The 21,949-nt window shown below is 39.6% G+C and overlaps 2 protein-coding genes across 2 annotated transcripts in view; one reads left to right on the forward strand and one right to left on the reverse strand.

Annotated features, from left to right (window-relative positions):
- The window catches only part of fam135b (family with sequence similarity 135 member B), a 48,141-nt gene extending 42,503 nt beyond the window's left edge, over positions 1-5,638 (reverse strand). The window contains exon 1 of the mRNA XM_038725543.1: positions 5,069-5,638. Within this exon, the coding sequence (XP_038581471.1) occupies positions 5,069-5,174 (106 nt within the window). The 5' untranslated portion in view covers positions 5,175-5,638. The remainder of the gene's footprint in view (positions 1-5,068) is intronic.
- A 7,734-nt stretch (positions 5,639-13,372) lies between these two features.
- The window catches only part of LOC119906861 (collagen alpha-1(IX) chain-like), a 32,803-nt gene continuing 24,226 nt past the window's right edge, over positions 13,373-21,949 (forward strand). The window contains exons 1-4 of the mRNA XM_038724292.1: positions 13,373-13,401; positions 17,165-17,250; positions 18,571-18,642; positions 20,492-20,621. Coding sequence (XP_038580220.1) covers positions 13,373-13,401; positions 17,165-17,250; positions 18,571-18,642; positions 20,492-20,621 — 317 coding nt within the window. The remainder of the gene's footprint in view (positions 13,402-17,164; positions 17,251-18,570; positions 18,643-20,491; positions 20,622-21,949) is intronic.

Below are 21,949 nucleotides of genomic sequence, written 5' to 3' on the forward strand. Positions count from 1 at the left end.
TGAACATATCCCATACTTGCTGAAGCTTAATTCACACCCATATGAGCAGTGTTGTCCATTAGCAGCAAAGCTCAGTGTTTCCCCATTACTTCCAAACATAAACAATCTACTTTTACTTCAAATCTACAATGTCTGAAACCATTAGAGGAAAACTTTATGCTCTGCAGCGTTCGGAGAAGTTGAAACGCAGTTAAAACGGAGCCACCAAACAAAAGGAGATGAAACACTGACTGTGTTTACAGTAAAGTGTCTCAAATAAACTCTCATTGAATGCTTTGAAATATAACCCTTGCTTGTGTGGTATTTGGTTAGTGTTCCTGTTGTGTTCCAAGTGTAGAGTCATCACTAGAAAGGAAGATGCACAAGTGTCATCACAGAAACAAGAGTCATTGCCGTGAAACACCTTTCAGAAGTGCAACTTCACTTCTGCATTACGAGCAGTCCTTAGCTTAGCTGGCTTAAAAGCAGAATACTGTTTCAGTCCACTTTCTTTAAGCAGTGAAGATTGATCAAGACAGGCTGTTTTTTTATAAGACACTGGGGTACTGTGAGAAGATCTTTTCTGCTACTAAAATGCTAAAGTTCCTGCTAATTACAGATAACTCCGGCCTGCAGATATCCTGTGTAAACCACCCATTTTCCTACCATGGCCTACAAAAAGTGATATGTAAAGTTTATGTAAAATTTTTAATAAGCATTATACTGCACAAATGCAGTTTATTTATTTAAATTCATAGTAACCTCTCAAACAAGGGTCCATACTTTCAGACAAAGGTAGACAAAAGCAGGCTTCTCAATTTGGGCTAGAAATGACAACCACAGCTGGCATATTTGATTGACTTTTTAATGTTTTCATACGACTTAAATCAAAACAAGAAGCCTGTTAAAGTAGTGTTTATTTACCTTAATGTTTACTGTGTTATAAAACTGAGGCTACATGTCCTGGACAAAAAGTCCTCCCCACCTCACGATCCATTTCGCAGACATGAAACAGCATTGTTCTTGTTTTGCAATGTGAAGCTTGTTAGTACTTTGAGTATGGTATAGAAAACTGTGATTGTCAGACTCTTGTTCCGTTCTAATGTAAATGCTTAGCTTAAAACTTAACTTACAATGTTAAAAGACTTTTAGGATGAAGACCAGCCATCATGTTGTCCCGCTGTCCTGCTATCTTGCTGGAGTGCTTCAACCTCAAATCAAATAAAGAACAGGACACAGCTGCTAATGCTGCCAGAAAAGTCTGATAACATCCAGGATGGTGAGAGGATGTTCACCCAAGATACCTCTGTTCAGGTCCCATGTGAAACCAAAAGTCAATGTTGACTCATTTGAACTTACATTACATTTTTAACTCATGTCACGTAACTTAGCTGATAACGTACTTGTTCTAACCTAAACCATAATTTCCTAAACCTAACCAAACTGTGACCATTTCAAAATGTTGACCATGTGTTTTTTGTTATCATGAGAACTAAAGTCATCTGACTATGATGACAAAGGTCACCTGACTATTATCATGGCGATGAAGGTCACCCAATGAAGGTCACCCAATGAAGGTCACCTGACTTTGTCCTTTCCTGCATGTCCAAAACTCATGAAATGTGCCTTCTCCAGCGGCGTTAAATGCGTAGACATGACACACGAATGGCCAGCTTGCTATTTATAAGCCATCCCATGACATCACGTAAACAGTCCTGAGGAACACAGTAACCTTCTCTTATGTAGTACGTTAGCTAGACACTGCTGCAGATGGCCCGAAGAGATCGGATATTGCACTAAACTGTTTTGCCTCTTCTTGCTGACTGTGCATGTTTTGTCACATTGACACACACTTACCACACGTGCAGCTGCATAAGAGTGAAGCTTTGTGTGTGACAGGGTGACCACAGATGACGGCGGTCATCATAATGCCTTGAGCCAATTATAGGTCGTTTGATGTGAGACTGTGAGACACTGGAGAATGTGCAGCTTGTGATTTCTTCAGCGTTGATTAAGCTAGCCGAAGATGCTTCAGTGCTTCCCTAATTCAAGCTAACATCCTAGTTATCCGTAAGCTGCAGTCTCAGAGATTCAAAAATGGAGCTGCTCATTTCTCAAGCAATGTGTTAGGAAGGCAGTAAGGAGGCGAATGAACACTGCATGCTTGATTAAATGGACGCTCAGAGTCCAGGGACTTAATATTCTTTTTTCCCCCACCAAAACTATCTCTGCCTACAGCATTCAGCACACAGACACTGCATATACTGATTATCAGCCTCTGCTGAAAATTCATCAATAAGATAATCAAATCAGCGAGGCACAGACCAAAACACCCACGCTGACAGCTTCAAAGGCATACAGCTGTCATTCATCTAAGTAGGAGACTTTGTGTTTCCTTTGATGACGATGACAATGACGATCATGAGGATGATGAAACAACTCAACCGCAGCAGAAGACTATGCTTTGAAAGAGCGACGTGGGGTTACTTGCACTTTTATATTGCCAACAATACAGTACGCTTGTTCATCTATATATTTTCTGACTTCCAAGGACTGTTTGTGGCACTCAGCCCTTTGCTAATGCTTGCCTACTAATATATAAATGATGAAATGATGTACAGTAATAATTTAAAAACAAATCCCAAATTTTGAGGGTTTTCTTTCAAAGCTTAGGGCTACTCAGGCAATGATTTTTGGTGTTGGTCTTTTCATTGGTTTTTGTTGACAAAAAAAGAAAATGATCAAATATTGACAGCCTTATAGCAGCATCTTAGAAAACATCTTTCTTAAGGCTGATTCCAGTAGACCTATTTTTAGACTGTCAACCAGGATCCAGGATTTCCAGGATTTTAATCGCTTTCTATAGCAATTTTCATTGTTAGTGGTGGAGTCAACCATTCCTGCCCTGGGTTTAATTAAGTCAGGATTTCTTGAGCCCCGTTCATCTTTCTATTGTTGTACAAATCCCAATTAAAATGCATGTGCTCTGATAGCTGCACAATGCTGCTGTCCCCCATGTAGATCTGCACAACCTGTAGCCTAGCTAATGCTTAGGCTATAATTTGAAAACTATCTCTTCCTGATTTTCTACTTGCTGTGAATCATTAAACACTAATCATTACAAAACAGCCATCTGCTGTCTGATTACTATTTAATGCACACACACACACACACACACACACAAACACTGGTCTTCTTGGAAGTCTACAGTTTGCAGCTCCAGTATTTTCTCCACCTTAAGGAAAAACTAAAACTCCTGGCTGCCCTTAAGCTGTCCTGTTGGTGTCAGCTCAGTTGGGAACGCTGACTGACATGTCCAAGCTCAATTTGGGGAGGATGAAGAGGCAACATTTTCACAGTGACTGAATGTGGAATGAGCAGATTTTGCAGGCTACATAGGTCTCATTGTAACACAAAGAGTCATTGTGTGCCACGACTGGAAGCTGCTGTATGTGTGCACAGCTCAAAGGGCCGGAAATTAATCCGCAGCATTATTCCATTCATTAACATCCAACCCCCTCTGCAGAACACAATAACAGAAAAAAGACTATCACCAAATACAGGGATACCTGACAAAAGACCAATGAGTGACAGCTCCTTAATGCTCATGTTGTGAATTTCCGTCCAGGTTTAGAAATATTTAAAGGATATTAAGATCTATCAAATCAAAGTTACTGCAACAATATCTGTTTAAAAGGAGGAATCTGCACGACAGATAAGTGGAGACAAAGCGTTCTTTACAGGAAAGCCTTGAGCCAGCAATCATGTGATGGCATAATCCAGCACTTGCTAAAACCTTCCATGATGCTGTATTAGGCTCTTTGTTGTAAAAATGACAATGCCAAATCCCTGACAAGGCAAAAAAAAAAAGAGACCAAGTGGCGGAGTAAGACTTTGAGAGGATGAGGCCGGCATCCTTGCTATCTCCAAATGAGATTCTCTTATAATCAAAGAGGTTTTCTGCAAAAAATAAATAAAAATAGATAGAATAGGAACAATAGATAGCAAGATAAAGTCACCAGCTGGAAAATCCTACATGCAATTATTCCAGAGTCCCCCCGCATTCATCATCATTTGCGATTCACAAACTCTGATTCACTGTTTCCTTGTTTGCGTGAGAATGAAGTGTGGGTCACTATCTGCATGTGTGTGAGCTACACATGCAAATGTGTGCTCTTCAAAGAATTGGTCCAAAAGTAATGAAGGCTGCATTCAATTACGTTAGTTCAGTTAAGTGCTTTGAAATGACACAGTCTAGCAATCTAACATGATGTGGTGGTTTTCTGCTCTGATGAAATGCTCACATCAGTCACATGAGGGCCTGAACTCCTGGCTGCATTACAATAGCATTATTAATTGTAATCTATTTAACCTCACATCATTGTTTTCTTCTATTCTTATCGTTTTGCAGCGTACTATGAGAACTCTGCACTGTTTGACTTTGAAGTGGGAGCTTTGCTTTGTACGTATTAGACAGCATGTAGGACTATTTCAGACCACAGCATCAGTGAGAAAGCGACAATAAAGGCAAAACACTCTACTGTTTAACAAACACTGACAAGCAGATTGCCATAAAGATAACTGGACAGCAGCAGTTACCACACCAGCTTAGTTTGTCAATCTAAATTTAATTATAATGTATTTTACTTGGATCATTCTTAGCATGACAGTGTTTGGATATTATTTTGTATTAATACTATCAAGGCTGATTTGATTTAAATTATCCTTTTTGCCTTATAAAGTTGTCAGTGTGGTGTCCTTAAGTCTATTTACAAAATGACACATGCCCAGTGTTTACCACACATGCAGTAGGTCCAAAGACCCTTAGCTGCCATATGGAAGCAGCGCTTAATTAAGATGTATAAATTAAGCTAAATTCCCCATTTATTAGACTCTACGTTTCCCATAAAAAAAACCTTCATCAGTCAGCCTGACATGTTGTAACAAGCCAGCAGTCTACAGTAGCAGCTCTCTCCGCAGTAGGCTAATGCATAACAACGGGCTTCCCAATCCTCGCATGTTGCCCACACATGCAAACAGACAACTAAAGCAGAATGAGGGAGTCACATGTAGAACAAAACAGCCTCACCTTGATGAAGCGCACTGTCCGCAGAGGGTTCCGTTCCAGCCTTTACTGAGTAAATGTTTATATCACCGCTTCTCCTGCTGCTGCTGCTGTTGCCATGGTTATTCATCCAGTCCCTGTATGTTCTGCAGTCCCCTGCTCTCTCTCTCTCTCTCTCCCCTCTCTCCCTCTCTCTCAATTCCGCCCCTATGTCTCTCTCTCTCTCTTTCTCTCTCCTGACGGGGATTTCAATTTGGGGAAGTGCGGCAGCGTCTGTCGCGGATTCTGGCTTTGTGTTTCTCCTCCGGGTCCGCCCCGCGTTTTGCAGACAATACAGACTGTGGGTAGTTTCATAAGGGCAATATTAATAGTCAGCACCCAGTCAGTGTGTGTCCTGCGGCTGCACTAGTGTGCGCGTCCAGCGGGCGAGCTGACGTCAGAGCCTGCCCCCTAAAAGCTGAAGTGAACCGTGCAGTTTCGAAATCTAAGTATGCTGAGAAACAAAGAAGGGGTGTTACGCAAACAAGACAATAACGCAATTAAAAGCTTGCGGCCGTGACTTGTCTTGGAGGCAAAGGCAGATCAGCAGAAGCAAAAATAAAGTAAGAATAAAAGCTAAAACTTTTCTGACTATGACAGCTTTGTACAGTCATTACAAAATTAACTTAAATTTAAGGATGTTGAGAGAAGAAATCAATAACTAAATAATCTCTTTTTATTTGCTTTTCGTCCCAATCTCTCTGCTGGTGACCAATGGATAATAAGCTCATTTCTGGTCAATGATTTCCCAACATCAAATTGTAATTGTAAAATTGTTAAGGCAACACTGTAATAATAGTTTTTTTTTTTGTCCATGGGCAGTCCATCTGAAAAGATTGATGTTTAAAGTTACACTTAATTTAAATATAATAATAATAATATTAATAATAATAATAATAATAATAATCAATGGCAATCAATGAGCTTTTAACCAAAATTAGTTAAGTCAGAATGGTGCAAGGTCAAGGCTGGACTACAAACTTGGAAAAGTGGGCAACTGCCCTGGTGCCCAAGAAAGTAAGCTCCCATCTTCTGTGTGTCAACCATTTTGTGCAAATTTAGCTGAAATTTATTTTGGCATATTTACCACTCAAGCACAGTGTCAACTGACATGACTTAAACTTGAATTAATTAATGTTCTAGCAAGCAGTTGTGACATAATAGACAAGTTATCACCAAACAATACAAGTGCTGGTCATATAATTAGAATATCATCAAAAAGTTGATTTATTTCAGTAATTCCATTCAAAAAGTGAAACTTGTATAATGTATTCATTCATTCCACACAGATTGATATACAGTGAGGAAAATAAGTATTTGAACACCCTGCTATTTTGCAAGTTCTCCCACTTAGAAATCATGGAGGGGTCTGAAATTGTCATCGTAGGTGCATGTCCACTGTGAGAGACACAATTTAAAAAAAAAATCCAGAAATCACAATGTATTATTTTTTAACTATTTATTTGTATGATACAGCTGCAAATAAGTATTTGAACACCTGTCTATCAGCTAGAATTCTGACTCTCAAAGACCTGTTAGTCTGCCTTCAAAATGTCCACCTCCACTCCATTTATTGTCCTAAATTAGATGCACCTGTTTGAGGTCGTTAGCTGCATAAAGACACCTGTCCACCCCATACAATCAGTAAGAATCCAACTACTAACATGGCCAAGACCAAAGAGCTGTCCAAAGACACTAGAGACAAAATTGTACACCTCCACAAAGCTGGAAAGGGCTACGGGGAAATTGCCAATCAGCTTGGTGAAAAAAGGTCCACTGTTGGAGCAATCATTAGAAAATGGAAGAAGCTAAACATGACTGTCAATCTCCCTCGGACTGGGGCTCCATGCAAGATCTCACCTCGTGGGGTCTCAGTGATCCTAAGAAAGGTGAGAAATCAGCCCAGAACTACACGGGAGGAGCTGGTCAATGACCTGAAAAGAGCTGGGACCACCGTTTCCAAGGTTACTGTTGGTAATACACTAAGACGTCATGGTTTGAAATCATGCATGGCACGGAAGGTTCCCCTGCTTAAACCAGCACATGTCCAGGCCCGTCTTCAGTTTGCCAATGACCATTTGGATGATCCAGAGGAGTCATGGGAGAAAGTCATGTGGTCAGATGAGACCTAAATAGAACTTTTTGGTCATAATTCCACTAACCATGTTTGGAGGAAGAAGAATGATGAGTACCATCCCAAGAACACCATCCCTACTGTGAAGCATGGGGGTGGTAGCATCATGCTTTGGGGGTGTTTTTCTGCACATGGGACAGGGCGACTGCACTGTATTAAGGAGAGGATGACTGGGGCCATGGATTGCGAGATTTTGGGGAACAACCTCCTTCCCTCAGTTAGAGCATTGAAGATGGGTCGAGGCCGGGTCTTCCAACATGACAATGGCCTGAAGCACACACCCAGGATAACCAAGGAGTGGCTCTGTAAGAAGCATGTCAAGGTTCTGGCGTGGCCTAGCCAGTCTCCAGACCTAAACCCAATAGAGAATCTTTGGAGGGAGCTCAAACTCCGTGTTTCTCAGCGACAGCCCAGAAACCTGACTGATCTAGAGAAGATCTGTGTGGAGGAGTGGCCCAAAATCCCTCCTGCAGTGTGTGCAAACCTGGTGAAAAACTACAGGAAACGTTTGACCTCTGTAATTGCAAACAAAGGCTACTGTACCAAATATTAACATTGATTTTCTCAGGTGTTCAAATACTTATTTGCAGCTGTATCATACAAATAAATAGTTAAAAAATCATACATTGTGATTTCTGGAATTTTTTTTTTGATTATGTCTCTCACAGTGGACATGCACCTACGATGACAATTTCAGACCCCTCCATGATTTCTAAGTGGGAGAACCTGCAAAATAGCAGGGTGTTAAAATACTTATTTTCCTCACTGTATTTCAAGTGTTCATTCCTTTTAATTTTGATCATTATAACTGACAACTAATGAAAACCCCAAAATCAGTATCTCAGAAAATTAGAATATTGTGAAAAGGTTCAATATTGAAGACACCTGGTGCCACACTCTAATCAGCTAATTAACTCAAAACACCTGCAAAGGCCTTTAAATGGTCTCTCAGTCTAGTTCTGTAGGCTACACAATCATGGGGAAGACTGCTGACTTGACAGCTGTCCAAAAGACGACCATTGACACCTTGCACAAGGAGGGCAAGACACAAAAGGTCATTGCTAAAGAGGCTGGCTGTTCACAGAGCTCTGTGTCCAAGCACATTAATAGAGAGGCGAAGGGAAGGAAAAGATGTGGTAGATAAAAATTTACAAGCAATAGGGATAACCGCACCCTGGAGAGGATTGTGAAACAAAACCCATTCAAAAATGTGGGGGAGATTCACAAAGAGTGGACTGCAGCTGGAGTCAGCGCTCAGTCTGTGTGTAATGAATGACTATAATATCCAAGTTTCACTTTTTGAATGGAATTACTGAAATAAATCAACTTTTTGATGATATTCTAATTATATGACCAGCACCTGTACATATTGGCAAATAAATGTAAGCAAATCTTTTTTTATTTACACCTCCAGCAGACACAGAGCAACTCAAATTAGTATTCATTTGGAGTCACATGGCCACCTGTCAAATGTAAATCCAATATTCACTTTTCAGTTAGCTGTATTTTGGTTTCCACCAGCATGAGGGAAATATTTGGCTGTTTAGCAGCTAAAGAGCTAGTTATGTCTGTTAACTAGATGCTAAGTTTGCCTGTCTTTTGGAGCTGGGCAGGTAGTGAACAGTGGGTTTATCTGAGATTAAAACAGCTGATTGCTGCTAGAAACACAGTTGATGACAGCAGAGAGACAGAACCAAAACCTAAAAAAGGTGAAACACCTTTCACAGTTTGGTTTTCCACTATTAATATCAGAATATTGATTTGTGCAGCTTTAATATGGGTTCCACTTTATCTTGATGCCCTGCCTTGAAAAGAGTCTCTGTGTCATGCCTAGTTTGAACATATTTCATGTTTTTATTTGATGCATATTCCAAAATTAAATGTGTTTAATCAAATTTCCACACTGCAACTCTGGGGCCAGGAAGTATTCCAATTAAGAAATCATTGTACATAAGTGCTTAATAGGGTCCCAACAGCTCCTTTTTCACTCAAGGGTCCTGAAATCTGGTTTTATGTTATCTATTATCTATTGTCAAAAAGTCCCTTTTCTATATATTCTACACTTTCCAACACATCAATGTAAAAAGAGCACTAGAATAAGTGAATAACAGGCCAAGAAGATGAATAACGGGACAGCAACAGAATACATGTTATATTTTGTTTCACCCAAGGAGTGAAACTGATATGATATCCAATGTATATTTTATTCTTGGAGAAAAGGCATATCAGCAAAGTAACAATGGGCAGAACCACTAACCAGCAATGTCTCGTATGTTCCTGGTAGTCAGGTACTGTAATAAAAATGCCATCTGCCCTGGTTAAACAACTCCTCACAGACTAATCACTTGTCAGATAAGGGGGAGGGGAGGATTATATAACTACAAATGAATAGAATGTCCATGACACATAAGCTGTTGGCGTTGGTAACTGTGTTGTTTAACAATCAACAAAAGGAAATTCGTTTTCTCTATCAGTCTCTTTGGGTGCTTTGTGTCTCTGATTCACCAAGTGAACCTATGCAGAATGACTGTTTCATCCCCGCTGTTCCCAGCTTCACCTTCCCCTTAAAACACCCAAAGTCAATTGCTGCTTTTCTCTCATGGCGTTCTGCCATAAGCTCCGAGCACTCTTGATTAAGAGAGAAGTGCTATTGATTTTTTTTTTCTCCTGATGATTGCCAGAGCCCAGATGACCAAATAGACTGAAAAATTTTTTTTGTAGAAATTTCATAGAGGTTACACAGCAAGGACACAAATTTTCACACACTTCAATGTCAGGCTTAGATGATTACTTCTAGTCTATACAAGTATAAATACAGAGGATAACACTGGTTGCTGTTGTTATATCCTACTTAGCTATATTTAGCTTTTGATTTGATATGGCGTGCTTGTGATGTAATATAAAGACAGGATGATTACAGACACACCCACCTTATCCTCAAGTCCATATTGTTAATGAGAACTATGATAAACTAGTATACTGTACAGATGGGTGACAAATACCAGAAAACCTAAAAAAAAAAAAAAAAGAGTGCAGACACAGGGCAGGACAAGTCACACTGTACCGTTTGATGAGTATGAAAAAGATGCAAGTCATATGCTATAGTCTCCACAGTCATCAGATGTCAACACAATTCAACACCTATGGGAGATTTAGGAGCGACATGTTTGACAGCACTCTCCACCACCGTCATCGAAACACCAAATGACTGAATATCTTTTGGAAAACTGCTGTCCCTCCCTCCAGAAGAGTTCCCAACCCTTGGAGGATATCTGTATGTAATATGTTGCCATCAACCTGTTTTTATGCACATTTTACAATTTACACATTAAAAGAAATGAAATGTTTTTTTTTTACCCTATAAGAGTTTCTGTATTGATTAAAATGGAATACATGCAATGGCAACAGACTTGGCAAACAAATCATGACGTCCAAAATAGTGGCAGCGATGTCCACGCTGTAACTTTCCTCTACATTAAAACATGAAAGTAACATAAATCCCATATTTCCATCACGTTTTCCACATCATTTTTGTTTATTTGAGGCTTGACTGGTGCTCTTTGAATTACAATATTATTGCGCTTTCTTCTTCTGCGATGGGCACCAAACTGGAGAATTTTACCAAACCTTACCAAAGACACTTTATGTTGGCTTTTTCGTATAATTTGCCATGTCGTCTAAATCTAATATACATTTTTGCCAGTAGACTTAAACCTTAAATGTGGTCAACAAGTAGCAATGTTCGAGGTCTCAGCTCTCAAGCAGTAGTAAACTGCTAATATCAGAATTGAATGGAGTAAACTGTTTTAGTGTAGCCACATTTTGTGTGAAATTAATATTACCTTAAAAACTAACCATCAGTGTCTTCTTGTTACAGTTACTCGACCTGCTAATCAAGTGTATCCTTCTAGAAGCTAGCATTAGTAGCTAACAGTGAATTTTGTCACTTTGAACAGTACCAAAGTTGTGCTTTCAGTTTCTATGCTAAGCTAAGCACATCCTGACTCCAGCTCCATCTATAAAGAGAGACTAACTTCCAAAAGCAGAGATAACACAGTATTCCTACAAATGAAAGTTTAAATTTGTTATAACTAAATCACCTTTTAATTTTATACAAGCAACTGTGGTCTGGTTTGATCAGTAGTATGTATGATGGCTAACATTAGCTAAACTAGACAGATTCTCTGTAAGCAACAGGTAGACTGAGTGCTAACTTTATGACTCTTCTCTACCTACATTTGCACTTTTTTGCAAAATGTAAATGCTCGTACTGTCCCTTTTGGCCACAGTGTCCGCGGTTCAGCAACAGTTGAACATAAACAAGCTTTCTTTTAAGAGAGGTATGTTATGACAGTGGTGTCTGCTGATTGCTTGATCACATACAAATTTAAGCCCAGGATCCAGTTCAAATCAGTATTTTCTGATAACTGCTGCAGTGAGGAGTAAACCCATGCTTCAAAATGCCCCCCTACGTGTACTACATAGAAGTGGATATATCACATTTATATTGACTGCATGCTTTCCCACAGTACCTTACTTTCTAGCTGTTAGGTCAATATCTTGAAAAGCTATAAATCTACACCCAACACACTGGACATAAAGATTTTACTGCATCCAAAACCTACCAGGGTGCAAAGGTTTCACTTCTACACCGAAATTTGGTGGAGCACAGCTTGTTGTTTTACCTTTGTGACCATAACACTTCTGCTTTTATATTTCCACAGCAGTCGCATGCTGACTGGAGGGCATTGGCGTATGTGACTCCAGGTCACAAGTGTGGTAATCATGGGTCCTGCCACGGGATGAATAATCACAAACAGTTTTCTCTTTCCCTCTGCCCGCACTGTCTGTGCCTGCTCTCTCATTGAGAGCATGAGCTCTCAATTATCCAGGCTGGACACATGATCTCTCTGCCAGATCTCTGGGGAGGCCCAGTCACTGTATCATGTTTCCCTTACAGCTCTGTCAGACGAGCCTAGCTGTGTAGCTACAAAAACATCAATTCATGCGACACGATACAGTAACAAATACTTTACCTGTATATTATTGATTGTAGTAAACTGCAGAGTATCAGATGACTGTGAGATTATTGATCCCTAATATCATATCATATAGCAGGGACAACAACTGCCAGGATCAATAAACACACACAGGAAATCAGTCCCAGTCTCTCAACAAAAATATAGGAGAAATATAATATAAGTTCTGAGCTGTGTCATGCACCCTCATAAGAATATGACCTGTCATTATGCTCTTGGATAGCAGTGGTTATGACTTTTCAGATCACAATTGCCTTTCCTTTAAAGCAGGTGTTGCAGAATTTGTAGCACATACAAGCTTTTAAAACACAAATGTCATTTGCTTCTGAGAGATCTGCACCCACTGGCAAAGCGGTTCCTGTCTCTTCAAAATGGTCGCGTACCACAGGAGCTGAAAGATCTTTTGGGGATTAGAAAGCTGTACCTGTAAGAAATGTCAAATTGTCTGTACAAGCTATTTTCTGATTTAGGTTAATGTGAGATTCCTGCAGCCCACTGCAGCTCATTTCAGACTCTCAGATCTTCCAAAGTGCAACAAAAATCACAGATCACACACCATAGAGTCAATTACATAACATGCAGGATACATAAACAGCATGACTGCCTGAGGGCCTTCAGTTAATAACAAGGCTTTTGTCATGTCAACACTACACGCTAACATTCTTCACCGAAACTGATGAGTACATGTGATTATGAAATCCACATTTCATCACACACTGGCTGCTTGTTCCCTATCCTGACGATAATTATTAAGAGAATAACACAGGCATACGTGTCATTAGGAGGCACTGTAACGTTAAGAAGTGTGTGTGTGTTGGGGGGGGTACACATAGGGGCCCATGGGCTTCTGCATCTTTTTAAGTGTTGGTAATAAAATCTAGTCACCACCTCCCAATGAACTCCTGGCCAATGGGAACCCATTGAACAAACTTTTATGTGTCCTCAGAAAATGTTTGAGCATCCCCGACGCCTCTTCTCTCCGTCAGTCCTCAACATGCTCAGGTAGGACTGTCTTCGGGGGGGAATTTTATATCTGTGGCTCCTTCTGCTCCTGCATCTCACCACTGTGCCTCATTGCTCAGTGTGTCTGTCTCCCAGCACGAACGGGAGTGAAACATGGCTTTCCACGGCTCTGGTTTGACAAGGTAAATATCTCTTGTTGAATGTCTCTCAGGGCTCTTCATCAGCAAACTTTGTTTAACTTTGTTTATCTAACAATGACCCACTTCAGAGTGGTAACTAATAATCTACTTATCATCTTCATTTCAAAAGAAGAAACATATACATTTTCCTCTGTGCAGCCCTCTGACAACTCGGAGACTTTATGGGAGCAATTAGATCTGTAGCTTAGATGTCTGGGAAGGTTCTCAGTCACCCAGGTCATAGTTATCCAAAGAAGGTTAAGTGCAACTGGACTTTGTTGAAGATACTCAAAGACGTTTTGTCCCTCATTCAAGAGACTTCTTCAGCTCTGAAATGATGCTTTATGCTCAACAGAGATCTATTTTGGGGAAATTAAGACAAATGAGAGAGTAGAAATCATGCCAGGAGTGTTGGCTCACTCTCAGGATTCTGGAAGCACCTAAGGGACATCACGACATGGGTGGCAGCGAGGGGAAAGTCCCATCATATGTTGATGAACGTCAGGAATTAAAGCAGATGACATGTCATTACCTAAGTGACTTGAGTGATTGATTTGATGATGACACGTTTACTGGAATATATTTGGGGATTTTCTTTTTTGTCCTAGCAAGTATTTTCTTCATTTTTGATCTGTGGCAGAACTAAAGATCTCTGTGTGAGACAACGACTGTAAAACTGTACCTTTAATCTTGCAGGATGCACATTACACATATTTACTGTAGTTGCAGTAAATGTGTGATGGGGGCATGTTTAACGGCATTTCATGGTAGTATGTGAAAAGTAAAACTTTAAGAAAGCCATGCCTGCAGATCAAAGCCTACATTAAGGCGGCTGGCAACTTTCTTAATCCTTCTTCAGATGGCTTTCATATCATCACTTAGAGGGAAAACTTCCCCAGAAGATTTTTTTGCCTGCTGCACAAAAAAAAATGTCACTGTAGACAGATGAGAAGAACTATACTATATTTGGACTTCATCTTTGTCTTTCTACCCTTTTTCTTTTGAACTGATATACACAGTGCTACAAGTGCAACTAAATATTGTGAGAAGCTTATTGTAAAATTATGTGAGGAGATCCTTTAAGGAAGGTGTCATTTGTTGCTACTGGTCGGCAGGCGTCAGTGATTATCACTATGTTTAGAGTTAGTTCTGGCTGTAGGGTGGCTAACTATTGTGGCTTGAAACAAGTCTGTATTGTTGTGGAACTGCCCAACTTGCATTAGACTCATTTAAGAGGAAAACACTCCAGACAGTTTGCTTAATCCGTATGAAAAGGCAAGTCATAAACAAATTGTGGCTTCACAGGTTTTTACTTCTGCTATCCATGCTAGCCATCTTCTGGCTGTAGCTTAATATTTAATGGACAAATATGAGAGTGGTAGGGAAGATATAGATAGGATAGATAAGTCCCTGCTTTGAATCATATTGAGTGATTTACAGTTAAATATAATTTAGAATAAAAGACGAAGTCAACCAATCACTTCCAGTCCCATACACAGTATGTTTCAATCATCGGACAGCGACTGCTTATTGTTAAACTTGACTTGCTTCTATAATGAAAAACTTTGACATGGCAGACTCCAGGATGTGTTAAAACTACTAACTAATCTGTCACATGCTGATCATAACAATGACACAAGAAACCGTAAACACAACTTGTCATTCAAAAAAATAAATGCTTGAGTGAATATATTTTTTCCGTGAGTGACAACTTCGATATGACAGAGAAAGTATAACGTATCCACCCAATTTTCCACGGTTCTGGTGAGTATTGCGTGCTGTATGTGCTGACATAGTTTGGCTTTCTCAGAAAATTTCTGTGTTACTTTCGTCACATGTTTCATTCACTCAGGCTTTCCCCTATACATCATCTCATCTTACTCTCTGCTAGGAAGCCAATAAGCATATTTCCCAAAATGTCAAACTAAGTTGGAAGGGTTCAATACCTAAAGCTTCCCTCTTGTCACATTTCATCAGTGTCGTTGCACTGGTCTACACTGTAGATGGATCGGCGTGGAAGGCAGACAGCCAAACCCACTGAGGCTCTGAAGATGCTCCTTTAATGTGAAGGGCATAATGTTAGAGCCCAGCACCTGCCCTGAAGAGACCTTGCCTACTTGCCATTAGTCATTTCTCTGACAGTGCACTCACACACACGTGCACATACTCCTCAAGCAAACACACACATTTGCAACACCTCCCCTACCTCATTCATTTATCAGAGTGGCGAGTAATGTTGATGATGGATTTGGGACACACATAAAAGACACTAAAAAATGGGATTGGACTAATGCTAATGAAAGTGAGGACAAAATGTACCACTGCGTAGACACTTGTTCTGCTGTGTAAGATCGCCTTGGAAAAGCAGCATGGCTATTGCTGTCATTTATTATTTACTGTACCTTCATCTGATATTTAAAATACAAGAGGTCAAGATGACATGACCTCAAACCAGTTACTACTTAAGTAAATAAGTTACTAGGGCTACGCCTGCTTATCTTTAAGTATAATGAAGACTGTAGCGAAAAATGAAAAATATAGTTCATCGATTTTAGGACTTTTTGAAAAATCAATCCCAACTCAAAGTTGATTTATATGATTTTCACAGGGCTCCGCTGCTGAGTAAATGTATGGTTGAAACACAGTTTCAGACTTGCATCAACTATTAGCAGAGGTGCAGCAGAAACCAATTATAAACACATCTTTGACATATTCTCATCATATTTTGATATGGTGAATGTTAACAAACATCTACTTATTTACACGCTATATCCAGTAGCTACAGAGCAACGTTAGCATTCACTTAGAATTTTTGTTGGGGTCCTCTTGATCAATGCAAGTCCATTTTTTTAACTTTTATGTATATCTTTTCCTTTTAGCTCTGTTTTGGTCTCCACCAACTTCTCAGAGAAGCACCTTACTCTTTAGCAGCTAAATACTCCACTATGACCAGCTGACTGTGGCCAGTTGCTGTGCAGTGCTGAGCAGGTTCTGCACTGTGGTTTATTACATTACATTACATTACATTTATTCATTTAGCTGACGCTTTTATCCAAAGCGAATTACAATTTCTTTATACTGTATGTCAGAGGTCGCATGCCTCAGCACCATCACCACGTCTTTCTAGCGTTTTGTTGTTAGTGCTTTCTTGCTGAATGCGGGTGCCTGGAGGTTGATGAGAGTGAACCAAAACAGTGAAAGCCAAAACAATGACCTAAAATACTCCAACAGAGATTAACGTAAAACCAGTTTATGCTGACTGCATCTGCGTCTGCGTCTGTGTATGCGTGGCGTAAATTTCATCATCTGTCAATTCATCAAGTCCATTCCTCCAAAATGAATTGGAGTTTAACTTATATGAAGCTGATACATGATCATGTGTGATTTGAAGTGCTTCAGAAACATGATGGAAATAGCTGAGTGTTCTTGTCTTATAAACTTAATAATCTGAATTATTAATTCATAAAAATGTATTAGTCAAACAACACTTTTGTCATTTGTTGTCATGATTTTCTCACTTTGCATTTACTGTCATATCCCATTTACAGTAATCTTTTCTATCTTCACTGGAATGCAAAGCAAAAACAATTTGAAGGCACGGCGTAAACTTTTTCTTTCTAGTTATTTGCTCAGGACGAGCACAGAGGACACCAGCAAAGTGCTTGACGTCGTCCCTGTGGTGTTTTATTGATTCAGACTCAAACAAACTGTCAAAGAGAATTAGATGCATGACTGAATACTGATTTTCTCCATCATTCCTGAACAGAAGGCAACCTTGGCATCTAACGATGTTGGCGTACTCCCCTGTCTGCATGGCTCTGCTGTCCCTCCTCCTTGCTCCAGCACTTGGACGTAAGTCACGTCACAGTGTGTATTGCACAATCATTGATACGTCACAAAATCAGTGTACCGTAAATTGCATGAATGCCACCATCACAGTGAAACTGTTTGTCTTGTAAACACAGACAAAGAGGATGTTAACGTCCGCATGTTGACTGTTGCTAGGTCATTCTCTTTATCAGAACTCACAAAGCAAAGGCCAGAAATAGCAGACACACTGCTGGTCTGTGTTGTAGGATTAAATCAGATTAAATGTCCCCTCTGATAATCACAACAAGCGCATTCTCTGCCGTTGTTTGGGGACACAATAATACTTACATAATAAAACAGTAGGTGTACTGGTTTGAGAAATTCACCTCATTGTCACAGCGCACACATGCAACTGCATGTGACATCTCAATTGTGGTTGATCTCCCGCTCATTGCACTAATGACTGGCTTTCTGAGCGTAATGCCGCGGCAGGCAGTAACTTTAACAACTGGAGGCCCACATGCACAGTCAGACAAGTGTTTAGTGGTAGTAAATATGGGATTATAAATACCGTCTCACCGCTTTATCTCATTTCTCAGCAGTTATGTGGGATCTGGGAACGGCTTCCAGATGTGTTGTGTTCACGCTGCTCACTGTAAATGAGCTGACTCAGGTTATTGACTAGGGAGGCCCTCTGGCTGTCACCATCCTCGTTTCATGGACATTTTTGAGAGGCTTTTCCCCTGCCTAACAGCAGTAAAGTGACTCAGGGATAGCGCTCTCTTCTCATACTATATGAAATATCACAGTGATGGTGTATTCTTAGAAGTTTTTTAAAACATGTCTTGGGACCTGCAAAATGTGTACCAAGTGCTAAACAGCTATTGTACTGACACTGAATGGGTTTATTCTAAGTTTTATGCTTTTCTGCATTCACACAAAATTTATATTAACATTATTTCCTTAATGGCAATGCAAAACTAGGCCTGTCTCTTAATTTGTAGATTTACAAAACAAAAACTCTGCCACCAAGTACAGCCGAGAAACAGTTATGACGGAAGCTGATCAAATCACAAGGGGTGTTCAAGCCGTCTGCAATATAATACTTGATTGTTGATTATTCTGTGTTCATACTTTGGAATGTGTGAAAACATGAAATACTGTAAGAGAAACTCATATTAAAAATGCACCACAGTGCATTGTGATGTTCATCCACTCTGACATTAAGGACCTTGTTTTCCTCTTGTATCTGTCTCCTGGAATACCCCAACTGAATTCAACTCACTGGTAATATATTGCATCTGTCAAATTCAGAAAAGGCATGCGTAACAAGATTGTTGCTTCTTTTTTTTGTTCTATCAGAACTAGACCTCAACCGACTGGATGGTGACACCGTCTGCCCACCAATAAGAAGCGGACAAGATGACCTTCCAGGTAATGACCTACTGTCTGGATGTGTTCAAACAAAAGTAAGAGCAGCAGTTGAAGCGGTTGTAAAACCACAAGCCTAAGCCTCAAAAATCCCTACAGGAGAAAATAGACCATCCAAAGAAAGGTGGTAAGTTTAATTAGGTTGGGCCACCCCATGCCTCAAAACACCTTTAGATTTCAAATGAGGCAAATAAAATGTTCCACTTGAGCTTTACAGAATTTTAGTTGGAACAATTCGAACTCAGCAAGATTGTAATTGCTCACCACCGCCCTGTTTCAATCAGTTCACTCCTCCAAAACATCTGCGCACATTCTGCTCTGTGGCTGCATTGTTGAATGGAAAAGTTTATTTCACATGGGATTCATTATCATTTTTTATTTTGTTTCCTCATTTTGCCATCTCATCACACAATCACACATTTTTTGTAACTGCTAAATGATTATACCATTATCATGAAAAAATGCTAGATGTTTTGAAGAAACAATGTACAGACGGTGCCTAGGGGATGAATCCTAACAGCTTTAGTAATCCACTGACTTTTTTTCAAGCCTCACTATTGTGTCAAAATTCCTATTTCAGTACTTGGATTTATCACCAAAAGTGATGCATTCCCACAAGCTTCATCTGTACTTTCTGTTTCTTGCTATTTCTCAAATGTTCACATGCTAAGATGCACAACTAAGATATGAGTGTGCATACATACCTTCTAAACATCAGCAAGTTAGCATTGTCCTTGTGAGCATATGTTAGCATGCTTAGGTTACTACTTAACACACAGTCTCACAGTGCTGTTGGCGCGAGTCACAAGAACATTATATTGACTGCCTTGTTGAGACACAATCATCTGTTTTATCAAGAATATGTGTCTTAATATCTCAATAAATACACGCTCCTTACTGTATGCTGTGATCACAAAGTAAAGCTATCATGATAACCAGAAAGTAACATATTAAAACATCATCTTCCATCACATGGAAAGGAATTATTCATAAAGATAAAAACATTAACCTCCTGAATTTGAGTCCAGCTGTCACCTAAGACAGTGGTTCCCTACCAGGGGTAGCAGAACTTCAGCAGATACCAGGGGTTACATGGAAAAATTATAAGTTCGGGCTGGCAGTCCATGTACAGAGTGACCTGGTCGTATAAGTTCAGATAATTTGATAGAAATTTTGATTTGATATATATGCACATTTTTGTGTTTAGGAGAAAAATCAACACACAAGTAAGTTTACAAATGTGTGTGATGCTGATCTCCATATCAAAGGGGTATGATGGAACCACCGATCTAAATCATTAAAGGATCATTGCTACATAGTAATTCTAGCAATAACACTCAAATGATACACACAAGACGGCTCTCCAACTATGCCACTATCATCAATACTTCTACTTTAAATCATAATTATATACATGTAGTAGAATTGTGTTATTGTATTGTAGCACTAATTATCAATACTGCTACACAGTATACAGTAGATAATACTGATCCTTATTACTAGGGCTGAAACTAACGTTATCCTGATGATTATTTTCTCCATTAATCAATTAGTTGTTTGGTCTATAAAATCTCAGAAAATGGTAAAAAAAAAAATTAAAAAAAAGTCAAATAGTGTTTACCAAAGCCCAAGATGATGTCATCAAATGTCTTGTTTTGTCCAGAACCAAAATAAATTCAGTTTACTGTCAAAGAGGAGTAGAAAAGCCAGATAATATTCAAATAAAAAAAATTATTTAAACTGATTATTATTTGTTTTAAATAGTTGCCGATAACTTTCATAGCCGAAAACTAATTGATTAATTGTTGCAGCTCTTATTATTCACCTAACTGTTATCACCTATACTTTGTAGGTTTTGATCTGATCACCCAGTTCCAGCTGGATGTGATCACTGTGAAAGGTGTGAGAAAGGTGGACGGCTCCACTCCACTCCAGGTGGCCTACCGCCTCGACAGGGAGGCCAACTTCCAAATTCCAACCATGTAAGTACAGTAAAGAGGGTTTTAAAGAAAACAAGTAAAACACACACAAATGTTGAGAGGCGGCAGTGGTCTGCCGATACAGGTGTTGCATTATTACAGGTCCGACACAGATGTTACTGCATGGCGAACAGCATATAATTGGTAAAGAAAAACATGTCTGAACCTATTTGGCATCTCTCAGACACAAAGGCAGAATAGAAGCATTTTGGAGTATGTGTGTGAGTGTGGGATTGGAAAAGCACCCTTTGAACCCTACTTTGTATCTACAGGACATGTACGGTAAAGAGACATCTTTCACTATGTCTTTTTGGTAGTGATTCATCTTTCGTCATTCAAAGTTTGTAATTAAAGGTTAGTTGTAGCAATATGGCTGGATTATCCTGCTTGGGTACCCTAGGGCAAAAATAAGTCGTGGGCCCCTATTGAGATGTCATACAAGAAAGAAAAAGGTTTGTTATTTTACAGTTGTGGAATCATTTTTCGACATATTAAAGATTAATCATTGAATTTTAAGCAAATTAAGCAACAGCTTGGATGTTGCAACCCAATTATCTAAAAATAGATTTTGGCCCCTAAGCTATTTTGTGTTGCACCTCCATAAAGTTGGCAGCTTGTGTAGTGTCCAATATATGTGCATTTGACGCATAACAGTTTAAAATAGCACTGTAGCAGCAGGGCAGAGGGTCAGTGACCTCCTAAGGGGAGAGTTGTTGAGTGGTGGTTATGTAGGGACTGAACCCTTCTATAGAATTTGACCTCTGACCCCTTGTTTTGTTACCTCAGAATAGCACTGTACCCTTCTATGGGTTGGAGCTTTATTTTGCAGACTCAAACCCTTCTATGGTGCCTAACAGATACCTACACATATCCTATATAAGCTATGTTTGATGTACAGAGAGACAGAGTGGCCATCTGGCTGGGTCACTCTCCAAGCTGCTGCAGAGCTTGTAATTGATGCTGAACTTCTTGATGTAATAAACTTTTATGATCAAGAACAGTGTCAAGCGGGTTTCTTCTCAACACATCATCGCAGCATTATTGTTGGGACACCACACTTGCAAAAAACTGAAGCAGCAAAGGCCAAGATATTTAAAATTTTAGTATGAGTCAAGCTCTTAAAATGTCCCATAATGCATATCAATAGCATGTTTCATTAGACCCTTAGTGACTGGTAAGTTTGTCAGTGATGACACCATCTGGGTTATTTTAATAACCCCCCCCCCATGACACATAGTAAACCTGGGGGTTTCGGGGCCCTTTGAGGCAGCTTCACACTTTGTCCAGTCCATCATGCAGCCCTCCTTAGCAGCTGCAGTGTCAAAAGAGTC

The sequence above is a fragment of the Micropterus salmoides genome, unplaced genomic scaffold (assembly GCF_014851395.1).
Source record: "Micropterus salmoides isolate LMB-PRFRI ecotype aquatic unplaced genomic scaffold, ASM1485139v1 Ms_hic_scaffold_17, whole genome shotgun sequence".
Classification (NCBI taxonomy): domain Eukaryota; kingdom Metazoa; phylum Chordata; class Actinopteri; order Centrarchiformes; family Centrarchidae; genus Micropterus; species Micropterus salmoides.